The 22,278-nt window shown below is 36.6% G+C and overlaps 2 protein-coding genes across 3 annotated transcripts; both read left to right on the forward strand.

The window, feature by feature from the left end:
• Positions 1–310: 310 nt before the first annotated feature.
• LOC132624800 (uncharacterized) lies at positions 311–20,858 on the forward strand. Of its 2 annotated transcripts, none has more exons than XM_060339523.1 (5): positions 311–623; positions 18,341–18,663; positions 18,764–20,054; positions 20,143–20,377; positions 20,459–20,858. In XM_060339523.1, exons 3-5 carry the CDS (start codon positions 19,584–19,586, stop codon positions 20,680–20,682), a joined length of 930 nt encoding a protein of 309 aa, XP_060195506.1. In that variant the 5' UTR covers positions 311–623; positions 18,341–18,663; positions 18,764–19,583; the 3' UTR covers positions 20,683–20,858. The 2 variants fall into 2 exon arrangements, with proteins under 2 accessions (XP_060195506.1, XP_060195507.1); XM_060339524.1 differs by lacking the exon at positions 311–623 and adding an exon at positions 18,160–18,239.
• On the forward strand, positions 18,343–19,015 carry LOC132624714 (L10-interacting MYB domain-containing protein-like). Its single transcript, XM_060339451.1, has 2 exons — positions 18,343–18,663; positions 18,764–19,015. Exons 1-2 carry the CDS (start codon positions 18,343–18,345, stop codon positions 19,013–19,015), a joined length of 573 nt encoding a protein of 190 aa, XP_060195434.1.
• Positions 20,859–22,278: the final 1,420 nt, after the last annotated feature.

Below are 22,278 nucleotides of genomic sequence, written 5' to 3' on the forward strand. Positions count from 1 at the left end.
CCAAAGTGTCCATGATATCCGTTATATTATAACTCATATAAAAAATGCCTCCAAACCGAAAGAATAGGTGGGAAAAAAAAATCAAAATAGCTGAATTCGACGAGAGCATAAAATCAACATTGTGTTATTCCCCCCAAAAGAGCAGATTATAGTGTATGGAGTTTGTAGAAGACACAGTGTTTAAAGGTTTGTGGTTTGGAGAAGAAAGCATGGTCTTTTTTTAAGAGTTTAACAGCGAGGTTAGTACTTGAAAGAAAGTGGGCTTAGGTCTGAATAATATTAAGGCCCCATTTGTTTGCACTTAATGGAGGTCTGAATCTGAATGGTTCAGATTTCAGCCCATTAAGTGCATTTGTTTTTTTTTTAAATAGTCTCTTAATACATCTGAAAACATCTGACTCGGTCAGATTTCAAAAAGAATCTTAATGGGATTCAGACTCTCAAAAATGCCAAATTTATTTGCTTAAAAAGCTCACACGTCTGTTTTTTTTCTTCTCTTTATAATTTACGCTTCTCTCTCTCTCCTTATAATTTACCCTTCTCTCTTTATCCCCAAGCATCAACGATGCTCTTTCTCCCTCTTTATCAGTAAGCTATTCATCAAATTCTTTCTTCTTGAACAGGTAAGATGTTGGATTTTTTACAAGTATTCACCTATCTAACAAACATTAGTTCGTTAATTAATACATGAATGGAGTGTTATTTTTCCTCTCTTAAGTTTTGAATTCAATTGGTTTGCTATTGTTTTTCCTATCCTCATAAGTCAATTGCTAATTTTTGTATTAGAGTTGTGCATTATTTAGTTTCAACCAAGAAAATCTATATTATCTAAATTTTTTTTCAAGATTATTATCTGTACACATTTTGGATGATGTACATGTTCTTCCTGGTGCTATTGAATCTTGTGTAGTGTTAGCTGCGTTCAAATTGGGAAACAAGTCCATGGGTATGGTTTAACAACTGGGTTAGCGTTAGATTTGTGTGTTGAAGCTTCTTCAGTTCATATGTATGTGAAAGGTAATAAGTTGGGATGTGCATGTAAGGTGTTTGATAAAATGCTTGAACTAGATGTGATTTCTTGGAGTGCTTTGGTTTCTATCACCTAGCGAAAAACCAAATTCTAACCGAGAAAGAAAACTTATCTTATCTATATGTGTCCATATATGGTATCATGTTCATCTTCCTCTATATCTATTCAATGTTTTGGTTTCTTTTAAACTTTCTTAGAATTGTTCTTCAACTTCGTATACTGGCCATTTTATGTTTTGGTGGTCTTTTCGACTACTATCTCTAAGCTTTTGAAATCCTATAATTGCCAAACTATTAACCATGGCAGATTCATTGATGTTCTCTTTTGGGAGGACATTCTCCATGCGTCTCTTCCTCCTCTGTTCACTATTTTTTTTTTTTTTGGTTATATAAATAATGACAGCTAAACTAGACCAAATACATGGTTAGATGTTACAACTTACCATTTTACACTTTTGAATAAACTTTAGTTGTTGGTCCTTTTAGCTTCAGCGGTTAAACACATTCATTCACAACCTTCCAATATACAGTTTGTCTATCTATAAATTGGACTAGAAAATTTCAGTCCACTAGTTTTGTGTTTCATCCTCTTGTCTAGTTTCTTAGCCTAGTCTGTATGTTGGATCCCTACTGTTATATATACATTTAAGAGAAAGTAGGTGCATGGTAGCCTAGTAGGTGATAGTTCTTTAAATAATAAGTTTCATATACATGTTTCTGAACTCAAATAGGTTGAGCTGAATTACATTTAACTGAAAGCACTGTTTAATGTATGTAGATCCTACTTGAATGACCAGGTAGAAGAGATGCCTTGCTTCATCTTGTGCAAACTGGTTTTCTAAATAGAATTAAGGCAGCAACTCAAGGATTCAACCCTACTAACTATGACCTTTCTGGTTGTTGACACCCAATTTTGTCCCTCTTTTATTTAATTTACCTGGGTTTTAAATTTACTGACGAGCTAAATACTTTATTTTTTCACAATGTTTTATTGCTACTACTATTAATATCACAACTTTTATTTTTAAACATTATAAGCATTACTTTATCACAAATTTCAAACGGTTAGTCATCGTCTCGTTTTCGGGTTTGGAATCGTTAAATTAATTACAAGACAACACTTTGTAAAATATTTATTCTTTTACATATTAATCATTTATTGTCTTTACATAGTACATGTTGTATCAGTTATTAAATTAGAAGCCCAAAAATAATTAAATAACGGAGGAATGACTAATATTTTTCAGCCAAATTAATGGCCCAAAATACAAATACAATATTATTTTTTTCATACCCAAATAATTAGCCCACATTTTAATACTCAACCCACATTATCAGCCCATATTTAAATTAATAGGCCAGCCCAAACGGACCAGCCCATTACCCGACCCGACCCGGTCCAACTTTCCCTTTTAACCTAAACCCTATCCTTTTCCCTTTTTTCCCTCACCCGCCTCCTTCGTCCTCTCTTTCTCCTTCAAAACCGCCGCCCTTCCACGTCCACCTCTCTCTCTTTCTTCGTCTCACGCTCTCTCCCACTCTCCCTTGTCCCCCCACGCCTATCTCTTCCATATTCCCTGTCGTCTCCACTCTCCCCTGTCCCCCGCTCCTCTCTCTCATACGCTCCACTCTTTATTTTAACACAAATGAAACCCTATAAATATGATGGGGATTCTTTGTTTTGAGTCACCCAACCATCTTCCACACTTGATTTTTCCCTTTTCCGGTGAACTTTAGCCGCGACAAAGGGGTTTCCAACAAATTCGATTTGTTTTTTTTTTTTTTTTTAAACTTTATTCTGCGGATTTGTTGAGTTTTAGAACTCAAAAGAATTTGAGTTCATCCTATTCAAAACATAGATTCGACGACTTCGACGCCTCAGTTCATTGCGCACAAAAAAGGTAAACTCGATACACACATTATTTACAGTCTGTAGCTTCTGTTTTGTTTAGATTTCAGCTTATTCTGCTATATTTTCAGTAGCTATGTAGTTTCTCTGTCGTCGTGTTTTTTTTTGTGTTTGATGTTTGGGAGCTGTTAGGATAGATTATTGATTGCCAAATGAATTTGAAAGATGTATACTGTAATTTGGATGCTTTAGACTGAATTCTTAGGATTTAGGACCTATTTAAAACCGAATATACATATGGTGTACAACGAGCTATCAAGATAAGGCGAAGGTATACACTCGATATACGTCTGATATACGCACTACGGCGTGTATATCTTAGGTATATCATGTATATGATTTAAAACAAGCTAGTACTGTCCCTCTTTCACTCCGTCTGTTTAAGTGGTATACCTTGTCATGAATGAAATCTGCTTGTCGTGTGTATTTTGGCATAATCTTGTGTTATGGTTTGAAGATTTCAATCGACCTTTTTGTTCGATTGTTCATTGGACTCTCCTTTTGATTTCTTTAATTATGATTCAACATTTTGCTCCATGAAGAATTGGCAGTGAGCATATTTTCAACCCCTAACTAAAATGATGTTGGTTTCAAAATATTTGATTGTTCTTTTTGTATGCCCATGTTCTAAAAGCTTCTTGATCGGTGTTTGTTGTTATACTTGGATTCTGTTTAAAACCCCTGCATTATAGTAATGTAACGAATCCATGAAATCCCTTCACTATGATATAGCTGGCTATTCAATTCTGAAGCCTATTTTGGGCTGGAACTACTGCTGCATTTTAACCATTTCACAGCTTCACCTTGAGCCATGAAGTTGTCGTGGTTCAGTCATTTTTCAGCATTTCCTCTCTTATTTAGACTCCATTTATGTCATCGTAGTTAATCATTTCAAGTAATTAACTTGTTTGCCAGCCTCCAACTCTTTTTGTTTGTAAAACAAAAAATGATCATTCAAGCATCTTTTTCTTATTTTGTGGTTATGCTAAAGAGCCTAGTAGGTTTGTGGTTTGAGATTTTCACTTTTTTTCTATCACAGTAGCAATCATTATTAATATTCGCGAAAGTTCTAGCTTGTATTAGTGTGGGATTGGGACTGTTTTCCCTGTTCTTATAGGAAATTTAAGTTTGGTGAAAACATGTTAACCCAGTAATGCCTTTCTTTCATTGTTTGTTATTGGAAATAATTCAGAAATATGCCTTCCAGTTACCTTTTCCTTGTCCGTTGACATGCCACAGTTTTCAAGTTTACCAGATCCCATCTTTAGCTGAGTTCTTCTCCTTTAATATTCAACTTCGGACTACTTGAGTTGCATTAAATGTTAGAGTTTTATTTTTCAGCTATAGGCGGTTATGTTACAAATCCTTTCCTATCCTATTTTTTTTAATCAGTTTTTCCCCTTTTGATATAAAGATATGGAAGATGTTTTGACAAAAGGTCTAACTTTTCTTTGTTTTGGCTGATCACCTTTTGGAAACTGGTTGATTTGAAATTATTTGGATTTATGTATCTGGTGATGGTTCTTTCATAGAATGTCTACTTCCCTTTGAGTTTTACGTCTAAAGTACTGAGACTAATGAATAGTACATCCTATGTTTAGCGTCCAAACTTTAACGTACAAAGATATTTTCATCTCTGTTTAACTGTGCTCATTTCGTGAATTAATTATTAGAGTATATAACTGTAAGACATAGCAGTGAGTAGTGAGTTGTTGCTGTTCGTACTTAGTACTTTTGTTATCTTTCGCTATGTCTTCTTTAACTATGCTGGACTCTTTCATTAGTTCAATATGCAAGTCATTTGGCATGAATGTCTTGCGACGTAGTTTATTCTCATATTTACTTGCTAGTAGACCATGATGATGTTAATGTCTCCTTCCCCGTTAGCACGTTGAGACTTGTTATTTCCTTTCGTTAAGAATGCTATGCTTAGTTTCAACTTCTAGCGTATTTGTTTTGCCCTTCAGTGTTTGTCATCTCATTTGGGTTGATTTGTCTGTATGAATATGAATTCTTCTTTTAAGTAATGCTTTATTTTGTTTAACGAATTTCATAGGAGCAATAGTTTTTTTTGGGGCAAGCCAAAATATCTTTAGCTTTGCTGTTGGATGTTTATCCCTTCTTTTTTCATTTTACATTAATTCTCATTATAGGAGAAGATGTTCTCGATGACATTGTAGAACTGACATATCCAAATTTGAGAATTTTCTTCTTTACACTTTTAAATATTTGAATTGTCCCATTAATTTCTTATTTCCCCTTCTTTTTTGCATGTACATTTTGGGGAGCAAATGGAGTCCCAATTTGGGACTCGTCGTCCTTCCACATTCGATGTTGGGCTGAGGCCCAACGAAACATTTTTATCGAGTCAGCCCTGTTCGCAGCCAGATTAGAGAACAAAATCTGGGCCGAAGTCCAATAAGCGATGAACAGTTCGCAGCGACCCATTAAGGCTACTGGGCCGAAGCCCAACAGTAGCATACATCGATAGTCCTAAAACGGCTGAGCCCATTTAAATCATCTCGCTTCTCCATTTTATTTCTTCCGTACATTTAACTTGTATTGTATGACTAACATTTTGTTTGTTAATTTAGATAACTTTAGTAACATTAAGGGTTTGAGTTTAGTTATGGGTAGTTAATTCCACAAATCACATTCACTTCTATTTTTAAAATTATTTATAATATCTATAATATATATACTTTTTAGAATGATTAATTTTCAAAATAGCATAATTACATCTTTCGGCTAAGGGAATCATAATTTATGCTTACTATTTTAGAAGTCTAAAACGTCATAAATCTTGCACTAACGTTAGCCTATTCTAAGAAATAAAAGCTAATTAGTTTTAACGGATAGCTTCTCCTTTCACTCTAATTCCTCTCCAACACTTGAAATACATATTTGTTCGAAACAATTTTAGCACTATATATATATATATATATATATATATATATATATATATATTAAACTATTAGTCTTTATATGAAACCTTTAAAATTTATTTAACATTAGTCTTACAATAACTCTTTTAATTTGTGAGTCGGCATAACTCACTTTTTTCTTCAAATACCTATAAAACATCATGTATCTTATTACTTTTAGTTTATTTTAACTAAACTTTTTATGCAACTATTATTTTCTACAAGTTTTTTACTTTAAATAACTTTAGGAATACTTATAAGATATTCTCTTAAACATTTAAACACCGCATTTACGCTTAGCCTAATTAAATTTTAGTCCGGTCGGTTAACCATTGTTAATGGGTCTTAAAGGGTGCCTAATACCTTCCCTTTAGACTAATTGAACCCTTACCTAGAATCTTAAATTTCGCAAACCTTAAACAGAGCTAACTTTAGAAAATGACTTTAATAAACTTTAGGTGTCCTAATTCACCATAAATAATTAGGTGGCGACTCCTTAAAACAAAACAATAAAAACGGGAATCTCCAATACGTCATACTTCTAATTTAACTCTACCGGGTTAAAAAAAGGGGTGTGACAGCTTGGCGACTCTGCTGGGGAATCACTTAGGTTCTAACCATAACGGACTTAGTTTAAATAGGTTTTGTGTGCTTATTTTGATTACTTTATTTGTTTGTTAACTGTTTTTACATGCTATTAATTGTTTGCTTGATATAAACTGTTTGTTTGATATAAACTGTTTATGTGTTACTGCTTTGATAAACTGTCATTCCGTTCATATTTCCTCCACTTCTGGAAAACTCACACATATTCACACACTTAAAACGGCTTCGCGGTTCGCGCCCGTTCACTACTAAATTACCCCTTTAGTTGGATTGATCTTGTGGATTTAGTCGATCAGCGGTGCAGTCGACGGCCACGGACTTTCCACTCTCAAGTTGTCCGCTTGGGAGAACCTTGTGTCATAGGAAGCCAACTCTTAGTCAGCCTAAGATAGAGCTAAACCAACACCCTTTATTAAGAGCATACATTTCATGACCTAGGAGGTTTAATACCCTTGGTGCATTAAATCCATTAGATGACTTTACCCAAACGTCCAAGCGGGTTCACAACCCCAAGTGACACCAATCATACTTTATGTGCATGTTTGAAGGATAACTGTGCCTAAATATTGACTATTTGCTTTAATTAATTAAACTTTAGGAGGGAAGGATGATTAACGTTTCTATGACAGGTATGGATTTGCATTGGAGTACAATGAATGACGAAGATCAATGACATCACAAAAACGGGGCTGAGATTTAGACATAGGAAATTGTATTCACTTCATTTAGATTAGGAAACACTTTATGTTGTATTCATTTGACATGTAATAAACGTTACATTACTTTTGTACTTTATTGTTGGGGAAATAGAATTTGTTTAAATAATCAAAGCAAACGGGATGACATATTATGGCACATTTTATCCTTTAAACAACGTTAGGCCCACCTCTGGCGCAAAGAGGTCACATGCATATTAGGACGTGCTAGTTGTTTTGATATAATCGTTTACATTTGTTTGATAACTTATTTGACTCTACTTGATAAATTATTCGCTACATGCCTTACTCGACTTTACGTGACCATGACTTTACCTAGATATGTTCATGAGATTAACATCGTTTATACTGTATGTCTATTTTATCTTATTCCCGAACAGAGAGTTGATTCGTGTTGACGCTCGATGGCCGACCATCCTTACATCACGAGGTCAAAGACGTCATCGTTACCTGAACGTAGTTGGGCTGTCCAAGGAAATGAAATTACTATGTCTGATCCGGCCGCATCTGTTCCAACTGGTGTAGAAAACCTCGTGATCGCTAGCGATCCGCCTGAAACTTCCGAACATGGAACTGCTATTCAACGGGATGAACATATCGCCCGCCTGACTCAAGAAATTGAGAATCTACGTGGAGAACTAAATCGGGTTAGGGACTTGACCAATTTATCCATCACACTCCAAAATTCACCTTCTGAACCTAGCAATACTGCACCAGAACCACCTCGTTTCCCATCACTCGAATCCCCAGTTCCTGAGCATTTTCCTCCCCAAAACAATGCACCTACTAACAACAACTTGCCTCCGATCACCCCCGCAAATCCACCAAATCCAACATCCGTCTATACTCCCCCACAAAGTCAACCAACCACTTACACTAGCTATACTCCTCCACAAAATCAACCACCCACCTACACTACCTATGCTACTCATAATCCACCACCCGTCAACCCACCAAATCAATCGCTAGTTCACACTCCCTATGTTCCTTTGCCCACCAACACTAATCCACTACCCACAACCACTCCTCTAAACCCACCAAATCAACCACCTATAAACACCAATTATAACGCACCACCTCTTGTCCAAAACACCCCCATCGTCCAAACTTATCCGACCCAGCATATACACGGGGCACACTTTGTCACCCCTAATGCACAATATGTTCCTCCGGTATATGCCGCAGAAACACAAACCTTTACCAACCCAGTAACGGTCAGGTTCCAACCCGAGGTATATCAATACGAAGAAATGGAAAGGGATGCAAAGGCAGGGGCAGATAACATACTGCTAAAAGAAATCCACAGTCTCAAAGAAGCAATGAGGAACCTTCAAGTCGCTAGAGGAACTAAGAGTGTAGAATATGAGGATCTCTGTGTCCAACCTGACGTCGATTTACCTGTAGGCTACAAACCGCCAAAATTTGATACATTCAATGGAACAGGCGACCCTCATACACACTTAAGGGCTTATTGTGACAAACTGGTTGGAGTGGGCAGAGACCAGAGCATAAGGATGAAGCTCTTCATAAGAAGCTTATCTGGCGAAGCACTTACTTGGTATACACAACAGGATGTCCGTAAATGGCGTGGTTGGAGTGACATGGCGCAAGACTTTATGGACAGGTTCAGTTTTAACACCGATATCACACAAGATAGAGTTTACATGACTAAGTTAACCAGGAAGTCAACTGAGACATTCCGCGAATATGCGTTACGTTGGAGGTCAGAAGCGGCCAGGGTTCAACCTCCGATGAATAATAGGGAAATGACTGCTACCTTCATTGAATGCCAGGCTGGCATATTTTACGAGAAAATGATAGGTATGATGGGACAAAAATTCACAGAAGTTGTTCGAATGGGAGAAGCCTTGGAAGAAGGAATCAAATCGGGGAAAATTCAGGATCTTAATGCTTTACAAGCAATGAACAAAGCTATACAATCTGGTTCTATCAACGGGATTAAAAAGAAGAAGGAAGATGTCGTTGCAGTCATGAACGCTCAAGGACATGAGCCGAGCCAAGCCATTCCATACTTTAACCACCCACAACAAACTTTCCACCCTTACCACTACCCTGAACCCTACCAAGCTCCACTACCTCCTTACCCCGTTTACAACACCCAAGCAAACTACTACCAACCCCGAGCGCCTCCGCATCAAAACCCACGCCCGTATCAACCCAACCAAGCTCCAACTTACCAAAATCGACCACATACTATGCCTAGAGCCCGTCCAAACCCTGACACCAAAAACACCCGTAATTACACTCAGATCGCTGAACCCTTGGCTCAATTGTTCGAAAGAATGAAAGCAGCAGGCATAATACAACCGATTGAAGGAAAAATTCCCGAGCCTATCCCAAAATGGTTTGATGGTTCCAAAAGCTGCGCATACCACTCTGGAGTTGTTGGGCACGCCACTGAAGATTGCTATGGGCTTAAAAACAAAATCGAAGCCCTGATTAAGGAAGGAGTAATTCAGCTCGCTGAAGCTAAGCCCAATGTGGTCAACAATCCTTTGCCTGCTCACGGAAATGCCAAGATTTAGAGGAGTCCAGTGCGGAAAGATTCAGATCAACAACTTTTTCGCTCTCATGGGAAGAATCCAATACAACTACTCGCAACACCAAGGCATTGACAATATGGGGCGCCTAACCAGGAAAGACTCCGAAGAATTGGACTTGTACTCCGTCCTCGATCCGTCAGGAGCCTTGGTAGCATGAACATGTAGTGAACTTGTTTTCTTTTATTGATGCTTGAACCGTACTCAAAATTTTATTTGCTTTGCTTCATCTTTTGGAGGCTTAATCGTGAAAACTATGAATGCATTTCTAATTTTCCTTAATCATCTATTATTGTTATTTTCTACTATAATTATCAAATCTGCCAACTCTACGATTATGACATGAAATGTGCGAATAAGACAACATACATCCCGAGAGAGTAACAAAGAAACTCGAGGACAAGACGAGATTCCACTCAAAAGAAATGAAATAGCCGATAGGTGATAACATAAGCCTGAAAGCTAGCTCAAAGGACGACATTAGGTAAGACAACCTAGTTTGCAACCTTTTCTTTAACAACCATGTACGAACTACGCTGACCTGATTCCCATGGGGGATACGTAGGCAGTCTACATAGGGTTCGGTTGCTTTACAACAAAAATCCAAAATATCTTATGCGTTGCGAACTATGCTTGACCTGATTCCTCAGTGGATACGTAGGCAGCCCATATAGGGACTCGGTCATACTAGGTTAGAATTTTTCCCATTTGCATGCATACGAACTGCGCTGACCTGATTCCCATGGGGGATACGTAGGCAGCCCACATAGGGTTCGGTTGCATTTAGAACAAAAATCAAAAGATTTTTGCATACATACGAACTGCGCTGACCTGATTCCCATGGGGGATACGTAGGCAGCCCACATAGGGTTCGGTTGCATTTAGAACAAAAATCAAAAGATTTTTGCATACATACGAACTGCGCTGACCTGATTCCCATGGGGGATACGTAGGCAGCCCACATAGGGTTCGGTTGCATTTAGAACAAAAATCAAAAGATTTTTGCATACATACGAACTACGTTCTGACCTGATTCTCATGGTGAGATACGTAGGCAGCCCACATAGGGTTCGGTTGCGCTATAACAAAAAATTCAAAAAAAAAAAAAACCTCACACGAAGACTATCAACATACAGACCCGTCACACCTAGATAAAAATCCAACAAACCCTTTACCATAGATATAACAGAACTACGCTGACCTGATCCGCTTAGCAGGATACGTAGGCAATCCACATCGGGTTCGGTCCCTTTATTAGAAAACTCAGACCACTTTATGTATTTTACGAACTACGTTCTGACCTGATTCCTTGGCGGATACGTAGGCAACCTATATAAGGTTCGGTCACACCACAACATAAATTTAGCACACCCTTCTGAACCCAAAACTAGGGCATATTTTGGAAAAGATATAGACGAAAGAACGGTTGGACATCGACAAGATTAAGGCTATCAGACAGGAAGTATTATAGACCAATTACTTTAGAAGCGTCACAATCTAAAGTTGGCAGAATATTTTTACAACTTACATATGTATACGTTTACATATATATCTCTCCTTACATACATACATTTACATATACATATTTCACAACCTATATACATATAGTCACATTTCCTTATACATATACCTACATATCTACCTTTCAAATCAAATACTTTCTTGCAATTGATTCACTACTGTTCACCTACCGAGGCTTGAACGGAGATCACAAGATCCAAACAAACAAGACGAATGGAGCGCCAACCACGTCAAGCTTCGAGTCAACACGAATCAACTTCCCCCCTCCCAAACTAAGAATTTTTCTTTGAGTGCAGGAATTAAAAGACCGCGAGATCAACAGTCAAGTCTATCACGACCGAAAAGCATCATCTGGCTCAATATGGCCTCGCCTCAAAAGCCAAACGGCTTTATTTCTAAACTCTATCTTTAATTTTATTTTATCAGAACAACTTTATGACTTCATTAACGAATATACCTGTTTTGTAGGTTAAAGACGAATCAAATCAGGATTATGCGTCATTAATTCAGCCTGTTGCGATAGCGTCGACTTCATCAGCCAAACGGCTATGCTATCACTTTACTACATACTTTATTACCTTCTTTATCTGTTTTAACCATTTTGCCTGAACTTTACAGGAATCAACATTAAGTCTTCGAAGACAACCGGAGGGATTTATCATCAAATCTCCGAAGACAACCAGAGACATCACATGGCTATACGGCCTCATACGCACAAGCCGGACGACTACACTATGACTTTACCCTCTATTTTATCATTTATTCTACCAACTTTAACAACTTTACCCTGAACTTTACAGGAATTATCATTGAGTCCCCGAAGACAACCGGAGACACAACATCAAGTTCCCGAAGACAACCGGAGACATAGCATCAAGTCCCCGAAGACAACCGGGGGCGTCATTCGGCTATACAGCCTCATATGCATAAGCCAGACGGCTACACTATGACTTTACTCTCTACTTTATCATTCACTTTACCAACTTTAACGACTTTACCCTGAACTTTACAGGAATTATCATTGGAGCCTCCGAAGACAACCGGAGACATCATCCACTTTACAACTTTATCCTGGACTTTACGGGAATCATCATCAAATCTCTGAAGACAACCAGAGACATCGCATGGCCACACGGCCTCATACGCATAAGCCAGACGGCTACACTTTGACTTTACTCTCTACTTTATCATTTACTTTACCAACTTTAACAATTTTACCCTGAACTTTACAGGAATTATCATTGAGCCTCCGAAGACAACCGGAGACATCGTTTGGCTATACAGCCTCATCAGCATATCATTGAGTCCCGACAACCATCGGAGACATCACCCGGCTACACGGCCTCACTTGCATAAGCCAAACGGCTACACACTTATTTTTCTCCTTACTTCATTCCTTTATTTCATCATCTACCTTACCGCTTTAATGAATTTACCTTAAAATTCGCAGATATCATTTATCATCGAGTCCCGGAAGACAGCCGGAGACCTTATCACTATCATCTGCAAATGCAACTGGAAATATTGTCACATCCTCAGCATACGCATCACGCATTCATTCAAGTCCCTGAAGACAATCAGAGACAACATTAGCCACACGGCTTCACCTTCGTCCTCACACTCCTATTTACTATCATTTTAAATTATTTATAACTTTACACTTTCAACTTTATTACTAATTTGGACGTGAATTTCAGTTTGGACAGAAAGTACAACCTGCAGAGACGCAACACAACGTGGAACTTTATCTTACGCAGTGAACTAGGGCAAATTTGCTGAAGAGGAATATCAAACTCATAAGCAAGGGTCACGAATCTACTCTCGAACTCAATTCCGCCTATGTCCACAAACACGTGATACGTGGGTTAATTTCTCTTTCACATCCTCCGCTAAAACTCTACTAAATCTACTCTTTTCACAATCTCATATTCCTTTCTACACCCCAGCGTCTCCATAACTCAACACTGGGGCATCTTTGAAGAATTTATATCGTGCCTAGTAGAGTCCTACTTAAAGGTGTGTTGCGCGCCACATTTATAATTAGGAGGCTATAGGCATATGTTCTATTCTTGAACGTTCTCGTCACCTGTCTACAACCCCCGCGTGATTATGAACTCACAAAAACTTGCGAACTACACATGGCTTGATTCTCGTGTAGCCCGAGATATGTAGGCAACTCGAAACTGAGATTCGGCCATAATTTTCCATAATTCCTTCGGTACGCATAATATTTTCCATCAATTTTCCTAAACCGTACTTTCTTACAAATTCATATTCGTTGGTCCAAACAAAATTGGCTACTACGTCAACTTCTTCGCCCGAAGGTTCTTACATCATCTCCGGTCGAAGAGGGGCATCTGTTGACACCCAATTTTGTCCCTCTTTTATTTAATTTACCTGGGTTTTAAATTTACTAACGAGCTAAATACTTTATTTTTCACAATGTTTTATTGCTACTACTATTAATATCACAACTTTTATTTTTAAACATTATAAGCATTACTTTATCACAAATTTCAAACGGTTAGTCATCGTCTCGTTTTCGGGTTTGGAATCGTTAAATTAATTACAAGACAACACTTTGTAAAATATTTATTCTTTTACATATTAATCATTTATTGTCTTTACATAGTACATGTTGTATCAGTTATTAAATTAGAAGCCCAAAAATAATTAAATAACGGAGGAAGGACTAATATTTTTCAGCCAAATTAATGGCCCAAAATACAAATACAATATTATTTTTTTCATACCCAAATAATTAGCCCACATTTTAATACTCAACCCACATTATCAGCCCATATTTAAATTAATAGGCCAGCCCAAACGGACCAACCCATTACCCGACCCGACCCGGTTCAACTTTCCCTTTTAACCTAAACCCTATCCTTTTCCCTTTTTTCCCTCACCCGCCTCCTTCGTCCTCTCTTTCTCCTTCAAAACCGCCGCCCCTCCACGTCCACCTCTCTCTCTTTCTTCGTCTCACGCTCTCTCCCACTCTCCCTTGTCCCCCCACGCCTATCTCTTCCATATTCCCTGTCGTCTCCACTCTCCCCTGTCCCCCGCTCCTCTCTCTCATACGCTCCACTCTTTATTTTAACACAAATGAAACCCTATAAATATGATGGGGATTCTTTGTTTTGAGTCACCCAACCATCTTCCACACTTGATTTTTCCCTTTTCCGGTGAACTTTAGCCGCGACAAAGGGGTTTCCAACAAATTCGATTTGATTTTCTTTTTTTTTTTAAACTTTATTCTGCGGATTTGTTGAGTTTTAGAACTCAAAAGAATTTGAGTTCATCCTGTTCAAAACATAGATTCGACGACTTCGACGCCTCAGTTCATTGCGCACAAAAAAGGTAAACTCGATACACACATTATTTACAGTCTGTAGCTTCTGTTTTGTTTAGATTTCAGCTTATTCTGCTATATTTTCAGTAGCTATGTAGTTTCTCTGTCGTCGTGTTTTTTTTTTTGTGTTTGATGTTTGGGAGCTGTTAGGATAGATTATTGATTGCCAAATGAATTTGAAAGATGTATACTGTAATTTGGATGCTTTAGACTGAATTCTTAGGATTTAGGACCTATTTAAAACCGAATATACATATGGTGTACAACGAGCTATCAAGATAAGGCGAAGGTATACACTCGATATACGTCTGATATACGCACTACGGCGTGTATATCTTAGGTATATCATGTATATGATTTAAAACAAGCTAGTACTGTCCCTCTTTCACTCCGTCTGTTTAAGTGGTATACCTTGTCATGAATGAAATCTGCTTGTCGTGTGTATTTTGGCATAATCTTGTGTTATGGTTTGAAGATTTCAATCGACCTTTTTGTTCGATTGTTCATTGGACTCTCCTTTTGATTTCTTTAATTATGATTCAACATTTTGCTCCATGAAGAATTGGCAGTGAGCATATTTTCAACCCCTAACTAAAATGATGTTGGTTTCAAAATATTTGATTGTTCTTTTTGTATGCCCATGTTCTAAAAGCTTCTTGATCGGTGTTTGTTGTTATACTTGGATTCTGTTTAAAACCCCTGCATTATAGTAATGTAACGAATCCATGAAATCCCTCCACTATGATATAGCTGGCTATTCAATTCTGAAGCCTATTTTGGGCTGGAACTACTGCTGCATTTTAACCATTTCACAGCTTCACCTTGAGCCATGAAGTTGTCGTGGTTCAGTCATTTTTCAGCATTTCCTCTCTTATTTAGACTCCATTTATGTCATCGTAGTTAATCATTTCAAGTAATTAACTTGTTTGCCAGCCTCCAACTCTTTTTGTTTGTAAAACAAAAAATGATCATTCAAGCATCTTTTTCTTATTTTGTGGTTATGCTAAAGAGCCTAGTAGGTTTGTGGTTTGAGATTTTCACTTTTTTTCTATCACAGTAGCAATCATTATTAATATTCGCGAAAGTTCTAGCTTGTATTAGTGTGGGATTGGGACTGTTTTCCCTGTTCTTATAGGAAATTTAAGTTTGGTGAAAACATGTTAACCCAGTAATGCCTTTCTTTCATTGTTTGTTATTGGAAATAATTCAGAAATATGCCTTCCAGTTACCTTTTCCTTGTCCGTTGACATGCCACAGTTTTCAAGTTTACCAGATCCCATCTTTAGCTGAGTTCTTCTCCTTTAATATTCAACTTCGGACTACTTGAGTTGCATTAAATGTTAGAGTTTTATTTTTCAGCTATAGTCGGTTATGTTACAAATCCTTTCCTATCCTATTTTTTTAATCAGTTTTTCCCCTTTTGATATAAAGATATGGAAGATGTTTTGACAAAAGGTCTAACTTTTCTTTGTTTTGGCTGATCACCTTTTGGAAACTGGTTGATTTGAAATTATTTGGATTTATGTATCTGGTGATGGTTCTTTCATAGAATGTCTACTTCCCTTTGAGTTTTACGTCTAAAGTACTGAGACTAATGAATAGTACATCCTATGTTTAGCGTCCAAACTTTAACGTACAAAGATATTTTCATCTCTGTTTAACTGTGCTCATTTCGTGAATTAATTATTAGAGTATATAACTGTAAGACATAGCAGTGAGTAGTGAGTTGTTGCTGTTCGTACTTAGTACTTTTGTTATCTTTCGCTATGTCTTCTTTAACTATGTTGGACTCTTTCATTAGTTCAATATGCAAGTCATTTGGCATGAATGTCTTGCGACGTAGTTTATTCTCATATTTACTTGCTAGTAGACCATGATGATGTTAATGTCTCCTTCCCCGTTAGCACGTTGAGACTTGTTATTTCCTTTCGTTAAGAATGCTATGCTTAGTTTCAACTTCTAGCGTATTTGTTTTGCCCTTCAGTGTTTGTCATCTCATTTGGGTTGATTTGTCTGTATGAATATGAATTCTTCTTTTAAGTAATGCTTTATTTTGTTTAACGAATTTCATAGGAGCAATAGTTTTTTTTGGGGCAAGCCAAAATATCTTTAGCTTTGCTGTTGGATGTTTATCCCTTCTTTTTTCATTTTACATTAATTCTCATTATAGGAGAAGATGTTCTCGATGACATTGTAGAACTGACATATCCAAATTTGAGAATTTTCTTCTTTACACTTTTAAATATTTGAATTGTCCCATTAATTTCTTATTTCCCCTTCTTTTTTGCATGTACATTTTGGGGAGCAAATGGAGTCCCAATTTGGGACTCGTCGTCCTTCCACATTCGATGTTGGGCTGAGGCCCAACGAAACATTTTTATCGAGTCAGCCCTGTTCGCAGCCAGATTAGAGAACAAAATCTGGGCCGAAGTCCAATAAGCGATGAACAGTTCGCAGCGACCCATTAAGGCTACTGGGCCGAAGCCCAACAGTAGCATACATCGATAGTCCTAAAACGGCTGAGCCCATTTAAATCATCTCGCTTCTCCATTTTATTTCTTCCGTACATTTAACTTGTATTGTATGACTAACATTTTGTTTGTTAATTTAGATAACTTTAGTAACATTAAGGGTTTGAGTTTAGTTATGGGTAGTTAATTCCACAAATCACATTCACTTCTATTTTTAAAATTATTTATAATATCTATAATATATATACTTTTTAGAATGATTAATTTTCAAAATAGCATAATTACATCTTTCGGCTAAGGGAATCATAATTTATGCTTACTATTTTAGAAGTCTAAAACGTCATAAATCTTGCACTAACGTTAGCCTATTCTAAGAAATAAAAGCTAATTAGTTTTAACGGATAGCTTCTCCTTTCACTCTAATTCCTCTCCAACACTTGAAATACATATTTGTTCGAAACAATTTTAGCACTATATATATATATATATATATATATATATATATATATATATATATATATATATATATATATTAAACTATTAGTCTTTATATGAAACCTTTAAAATTTATTTAACATTAGTCTTACAATAACTCTTTTAATTTGTGAGTCGGCATAACTCACTTTTTTCTTCAAATACCTATAAAACATCATGTATCTTATTACTTTTAGTTTATTTTAACTAAACTTTTTATGCAACTATTATTTTCTACAAGTTTTTTACTTTAAATAACTTTAGGAATACTTATAAGATATTCTCTTAAACATTTAAACACCACATTTACGCTTAGCCTAATTAAATTTTAGTCCGGTCGGTTAACCATTGTTAATGGGTCTTAAAGGGTGCCTAATACCTTCCCTTTAGACTAATTGAACCCTTACCTAGAATCTTAAATTTCGCAGACCTTAAACAGAGCTAACTTTAGAAAATGACTTTAATAAACTTTAGGTGTCCTAATTCACCATAAATAATTAGGTGGCGACTCCTTAAAACAAAACAATAAAAACGGGAATCTCCAATACGTCATACTTCTAATTTAACTCTACCGGGTTAAAAAAAGGGGTGTGACACTGGTTACATTAGTGGAGCATCATTAGATGATGACTTAAAGAAGTACTTGAAGGATAACTTTCAGAAGTTCCTATGAGGGGTATATCACATTCCAGAAAAAGAAAATTGCTTGTGCATTTTCACTATGACCTTTCTTTTAGTCTAATATGCTATGATGATGATTAGAATTTTATATTTCAGTTATGGAACAAGCTAGTGAAAATTCAAGATTGACTTGGAGATTGGATGTAGTAAAAACATTTTTAGAAACTTGTATTCAAGAAGTGTCATTGAATGGGAGACAAGGAAGTAGTTTGAAGCCAGATTCATGGAACAAGGTTAAGGTTGTTCTGCAAACTTCTCATGACTTTATAGTCACACAAAAGAAGATGAAGAACCATTATGATTATCTAAAAGAAAAATATCAAGCTTGGTTGCCAATAAGTAAAAAGACTGGTAATATTTATGATCCAGCAACCAATACCATTCGAATGTCTAACGAGGAGTGGGATGAGTACATAAAGGTTAGTTCATTATCTAGTAATTTTTTTTTCTCTTTTTTGTGTTAAGGAGAAACGGTTTGAAGTGTATATTGAAAGTATGATCTCTTATATTTGGATATAGGCTCATCCAAAAGCCAAGACATTGAGGAGTGCATCTCTACCCTTTCCGGAACTTTGTACAACATTATTTGAGGGTTCTACTGCAACAGGCATTCATGGTTGGAGTCCAAGTTGTACAACTCCGCGGCCCTGTGCCTCTTCTGTAGCTACTAATATAGACATAGATTCACTTGATGACATTGAGGATCTACTTGGTGACAAAAATGATGGAGCTTCTAAAGATTTTTCCATCTCAATCTTCAATTCCAACTGAAAAAAAGAATTTGGGAAAGAAAAGAAAAAACATATCATCCCGATTAGAAATTGATGAGAAGATGAGTGCTGCATTGGAGTTACTGATTAACAAAAACAACGGGCCTGATGTTGAAGAATGTACAGAAAAACTAGACAAGCTTGGATGGGAAGAGCCATTGTACTCTGCAGCTCTTAGTATATTTTGTGAAGGCGATAGCTACACAAAAACATGGATGAAACTGAGAGGGGTCGACAAATTAGAGAATTATGTCAGAACCATGGGGAAAAAATTGGGAATTCTTTAATTTTTCTAATTAGCTAGTATCTATGTTAGATGAAGATTTTATGGAATCTAGTCTTTATTTTTTTTTGTTTTTTAATTATAACTTCTGGAACTTTGTGATAATATATTATGCTTATGGAACGTATTTTATTGGTGAAAATGCTACTTGTATGTCTTGTTATGCTTGATGAGTATAGAATAATTTTTATAACCATTGTATACTTTTTTATCTTGATGAAATACATAGGTAGTTGTGCTTACGATTGTGTATTGTATCTTTTTTTCTTGGTAAAACAGATTCAACATGGATATCGATGATCAAATATTATGGTTGATGAGCTTGTATTGGCAGAGAAATCGTTATAGACTCAAGTATGATAGAAGAATTAGAGATTTAACATCATCTTTATCTGGTCAAAAGTATACATTAGAACTATTATCTGGCTCTAATCGACAATGTATAGAATTGATGCGCATGTCACGTGATGCATATGTTCGGCTATGTCAACATTTTAGACATAATGGATGGCTCATAGATAGCAAACATATATCTGTCGAAGAGAAGATAGCAATATTCTTAACTATTATAGGACATAACGAGCGTTACGTCGTAATCAAGAGAAGATTTCAACATTCTTTGCAGACAATTCACAAGTATTTTCACGAGGTTCTTGAGGCAATGATGAATTTTGCAAAAGAGATGATAGCACCTACAACATTTAATTCGAATGTGAATATTCCTGGTGCTCATAACAGGTTACGAAGAATTTTTAAGGTATTATTTGTTAAACGATCATTAAAGAATTTCACAAGTTTTTTTTTATTTTTTTTTATTTTGTTGACATATATTTATATATTGGCAGGGAGCAATAGGTGCACTAGACGGGACATTAGTACATGTTGTTGTTCCCGCTAATCAACAAATTGTTTACAGAGGAAGGGGAAAAGGTAAATGCTATCAGAATGTTCTGGCAATATGTGACTTCGATATGGTCTTCACTTATGTTTATGCTGGATGGGAAGGGGTAGCACATGATGCACGCGTTTTAACCGAGATTGCATCTAATCCAGATAATGGCTTTCCATTTCCTCCACCAAGTAAGTCATACAACTTAAACAATTGAAATGCTTATTTATCTTTTCAATATGATCGCCTAACTTATTTTATTTTAATGTCAGATAAATACTATCTATGTGATGCGGCATATCCTAATACTCGAGGATTTCTAGCACCGTATCGTAATATTCGATATTGGTTAGGAGATTATCGTCGTAGGCGTGCCATAACGAAGGAGGAAAAGTTTAATCATGCTCATGCACAGCTTAGAAACGTTATCGAACGTTCCTATGGAATACTGAAAGCAAGATTTCCTATATTGGACAAGATGGCTGATGTGGCGTGATTTTACGCCACAATCGACGCTTTTCAGCTATAAGTTTTACTTGTTTTTAAGCAAGTATATGTTATTTTACGTGGTTTTTAGTATGTTTTAGGTAATACGGGGTCCCTAGAGCCAAAGTGTGGAAAACAAACAAAAAAACTGCAAAACTGGAAACAATTGGACATTCTGGAAAATTTCGTGGAAAATTACTCTGCGCGTTCGCGCAGGTAATACACGCGTTCGCGCCCACGCGCGTTATTAAGTCCACGCGTTCGCGCAGTAAAGACACGCGACCGCGCTTCATGAAGAGCGTGATTCCACACGTTCGCGCAGAAACATGGCGCGTTCGCGTAGAAGGATTTTCTGCCCAGTTCGACCAGAACTTGGGCTTTGACGATTTCTGCCATTCCAGTTCCTATAAAAAGCTAACTAGGGGTTTCTAAACATATCTTTTGGCATAACACAAAAATTAGAGGCTAGGGTTTCATCACCAACACCTTGGAAGAGAAGATTTGGAGGCACCCAATGAGAAATTCTTTACCCATTTCTTCATCTCTTGCTATTTATTGAATATTTATGTGTGTAATATTTCATTTCAATACTTGAATCTCGTTTACGGAAATATTCTTGATTAAAGTTTGGATTGAATCTCTTGTTTTGCTTATGTGTTGAATGATTTTATTCCTAATGAAGTGAGTTATTGTTTCTTTAATTAATCTCATTTTGAATGATTCTTAAGGGAGTAGCTAACTCTAAGACTTGCCCATTTATTTCGGTTTAAACTTGGAAGAGGCAAACTCGGGATTGGGAAAGACTAATTAACAAGAATTTGGGGCGTTAACCCTCATCTAATGGAAATCGACCTAGGGATAGGCGACACCACTTGTAGCCATATTCGGGTGTTCTTAATGCTCCTAATTACTTTAGGGATATTCAATTAGGTAGTCTAGTTAGTATTCGGAAGAAGCTAATTTAGAGTCATTATCCGAGGCTAAGTAATATAAACTCACCATTATTTGTAAATCATGAAGTGCATTGGATCGTTACTTGAGCGTAGTTTCCCTTGTATCCATGCTTGTGGCCATTGATCATTTTACTTGCTTTCTAGTTTAGTTTACATTTTTGCATTAGTTATAATTTTCACTCAAACAAAACCAAAATATTATCTATCGTTTGGCTTTAGCTATTATTGGTGAAAATTCCTACTTTTCCTAATCGCCTACATATTGTTCTCTGTGGGATTCGACCCCGACTCATAGTTGGGTAAATTATATTTGTATACGACCGTGCCCATTCTAATTAATAGGGTGGATTTGGACGTTATCAATGGCTCCATATCCTATTAATATCCAAAGAGATGTTGTTATTGCATGTTTTGCCGTTAATAATTTTATCATGAAGGAGCGCATCAATGATGACTTGTTTAATCATTTTGATACGCCTCAAGTGATATTTGATGAAGAAGGGCAACAAGAAGAAGCATTAGATGAAACAAATAGACCTAGTTGGACAGTTGAAGATTCTCAGATAATGACCGATATGAGGGAGCAACTTGCACTCCAACTAATGCAAAGAAGATGAAATACTTACGAGTTCTATATTTTAGTTATTTGAATT

Source organism: Lycium barbarum, chromosome 12, assembly GCF_019175385.1.
Source record: "Lycium barbarum isolate Lr01 chromosome 12, ASM1917538v2, whole genome shotgun sequence".
Lineage (NCBI taxonomy): Eukaryota > Viridiplantae > Streptophyta > Magnoliopsida > Solanales > Solanaceae > Lycium > Lycium barbarum.

Excerpts from the sequence above, each read along its gene's own strand:
- LOC132624714 (XM_060339451.1), top strand. The coding sequence starts at position 18,343 with ATGGAACAAGCTAGTGAAAATTCAAGATTGACTTGGAGATTGGATGTA. Across the intron at positions 18,664-18,763 it reads AGTGGGATGAGTACATAAAG|GCTCATCCAAAAGCCAAGAC; the intron begins GTTAGTTCATTA and ends ATTTGGATATAG.
- LOC132624800 (XM_060339523.1), top strand. The coding sequence starts at position 19,584 with ATGGATATCGATGATCAAATATTATGGTTGATGAGCTTGTATTGGCAG. Across the intron at positions 20,055-20,142 it reads GGTTACGAAGAATTTTTAAG|GGAGCAATAGGTGCACTAGA; the intron begins GTATTATTTGTT and ends ATATATTGGCAG. Across the intron at positions 20,378-20,458 it reads CTTTCCATTTCCTCCACCAA|ATAAATACTATCTATGTGAT; the intron begins GTAAGTCATACA and ends TTTTAATGTCAG.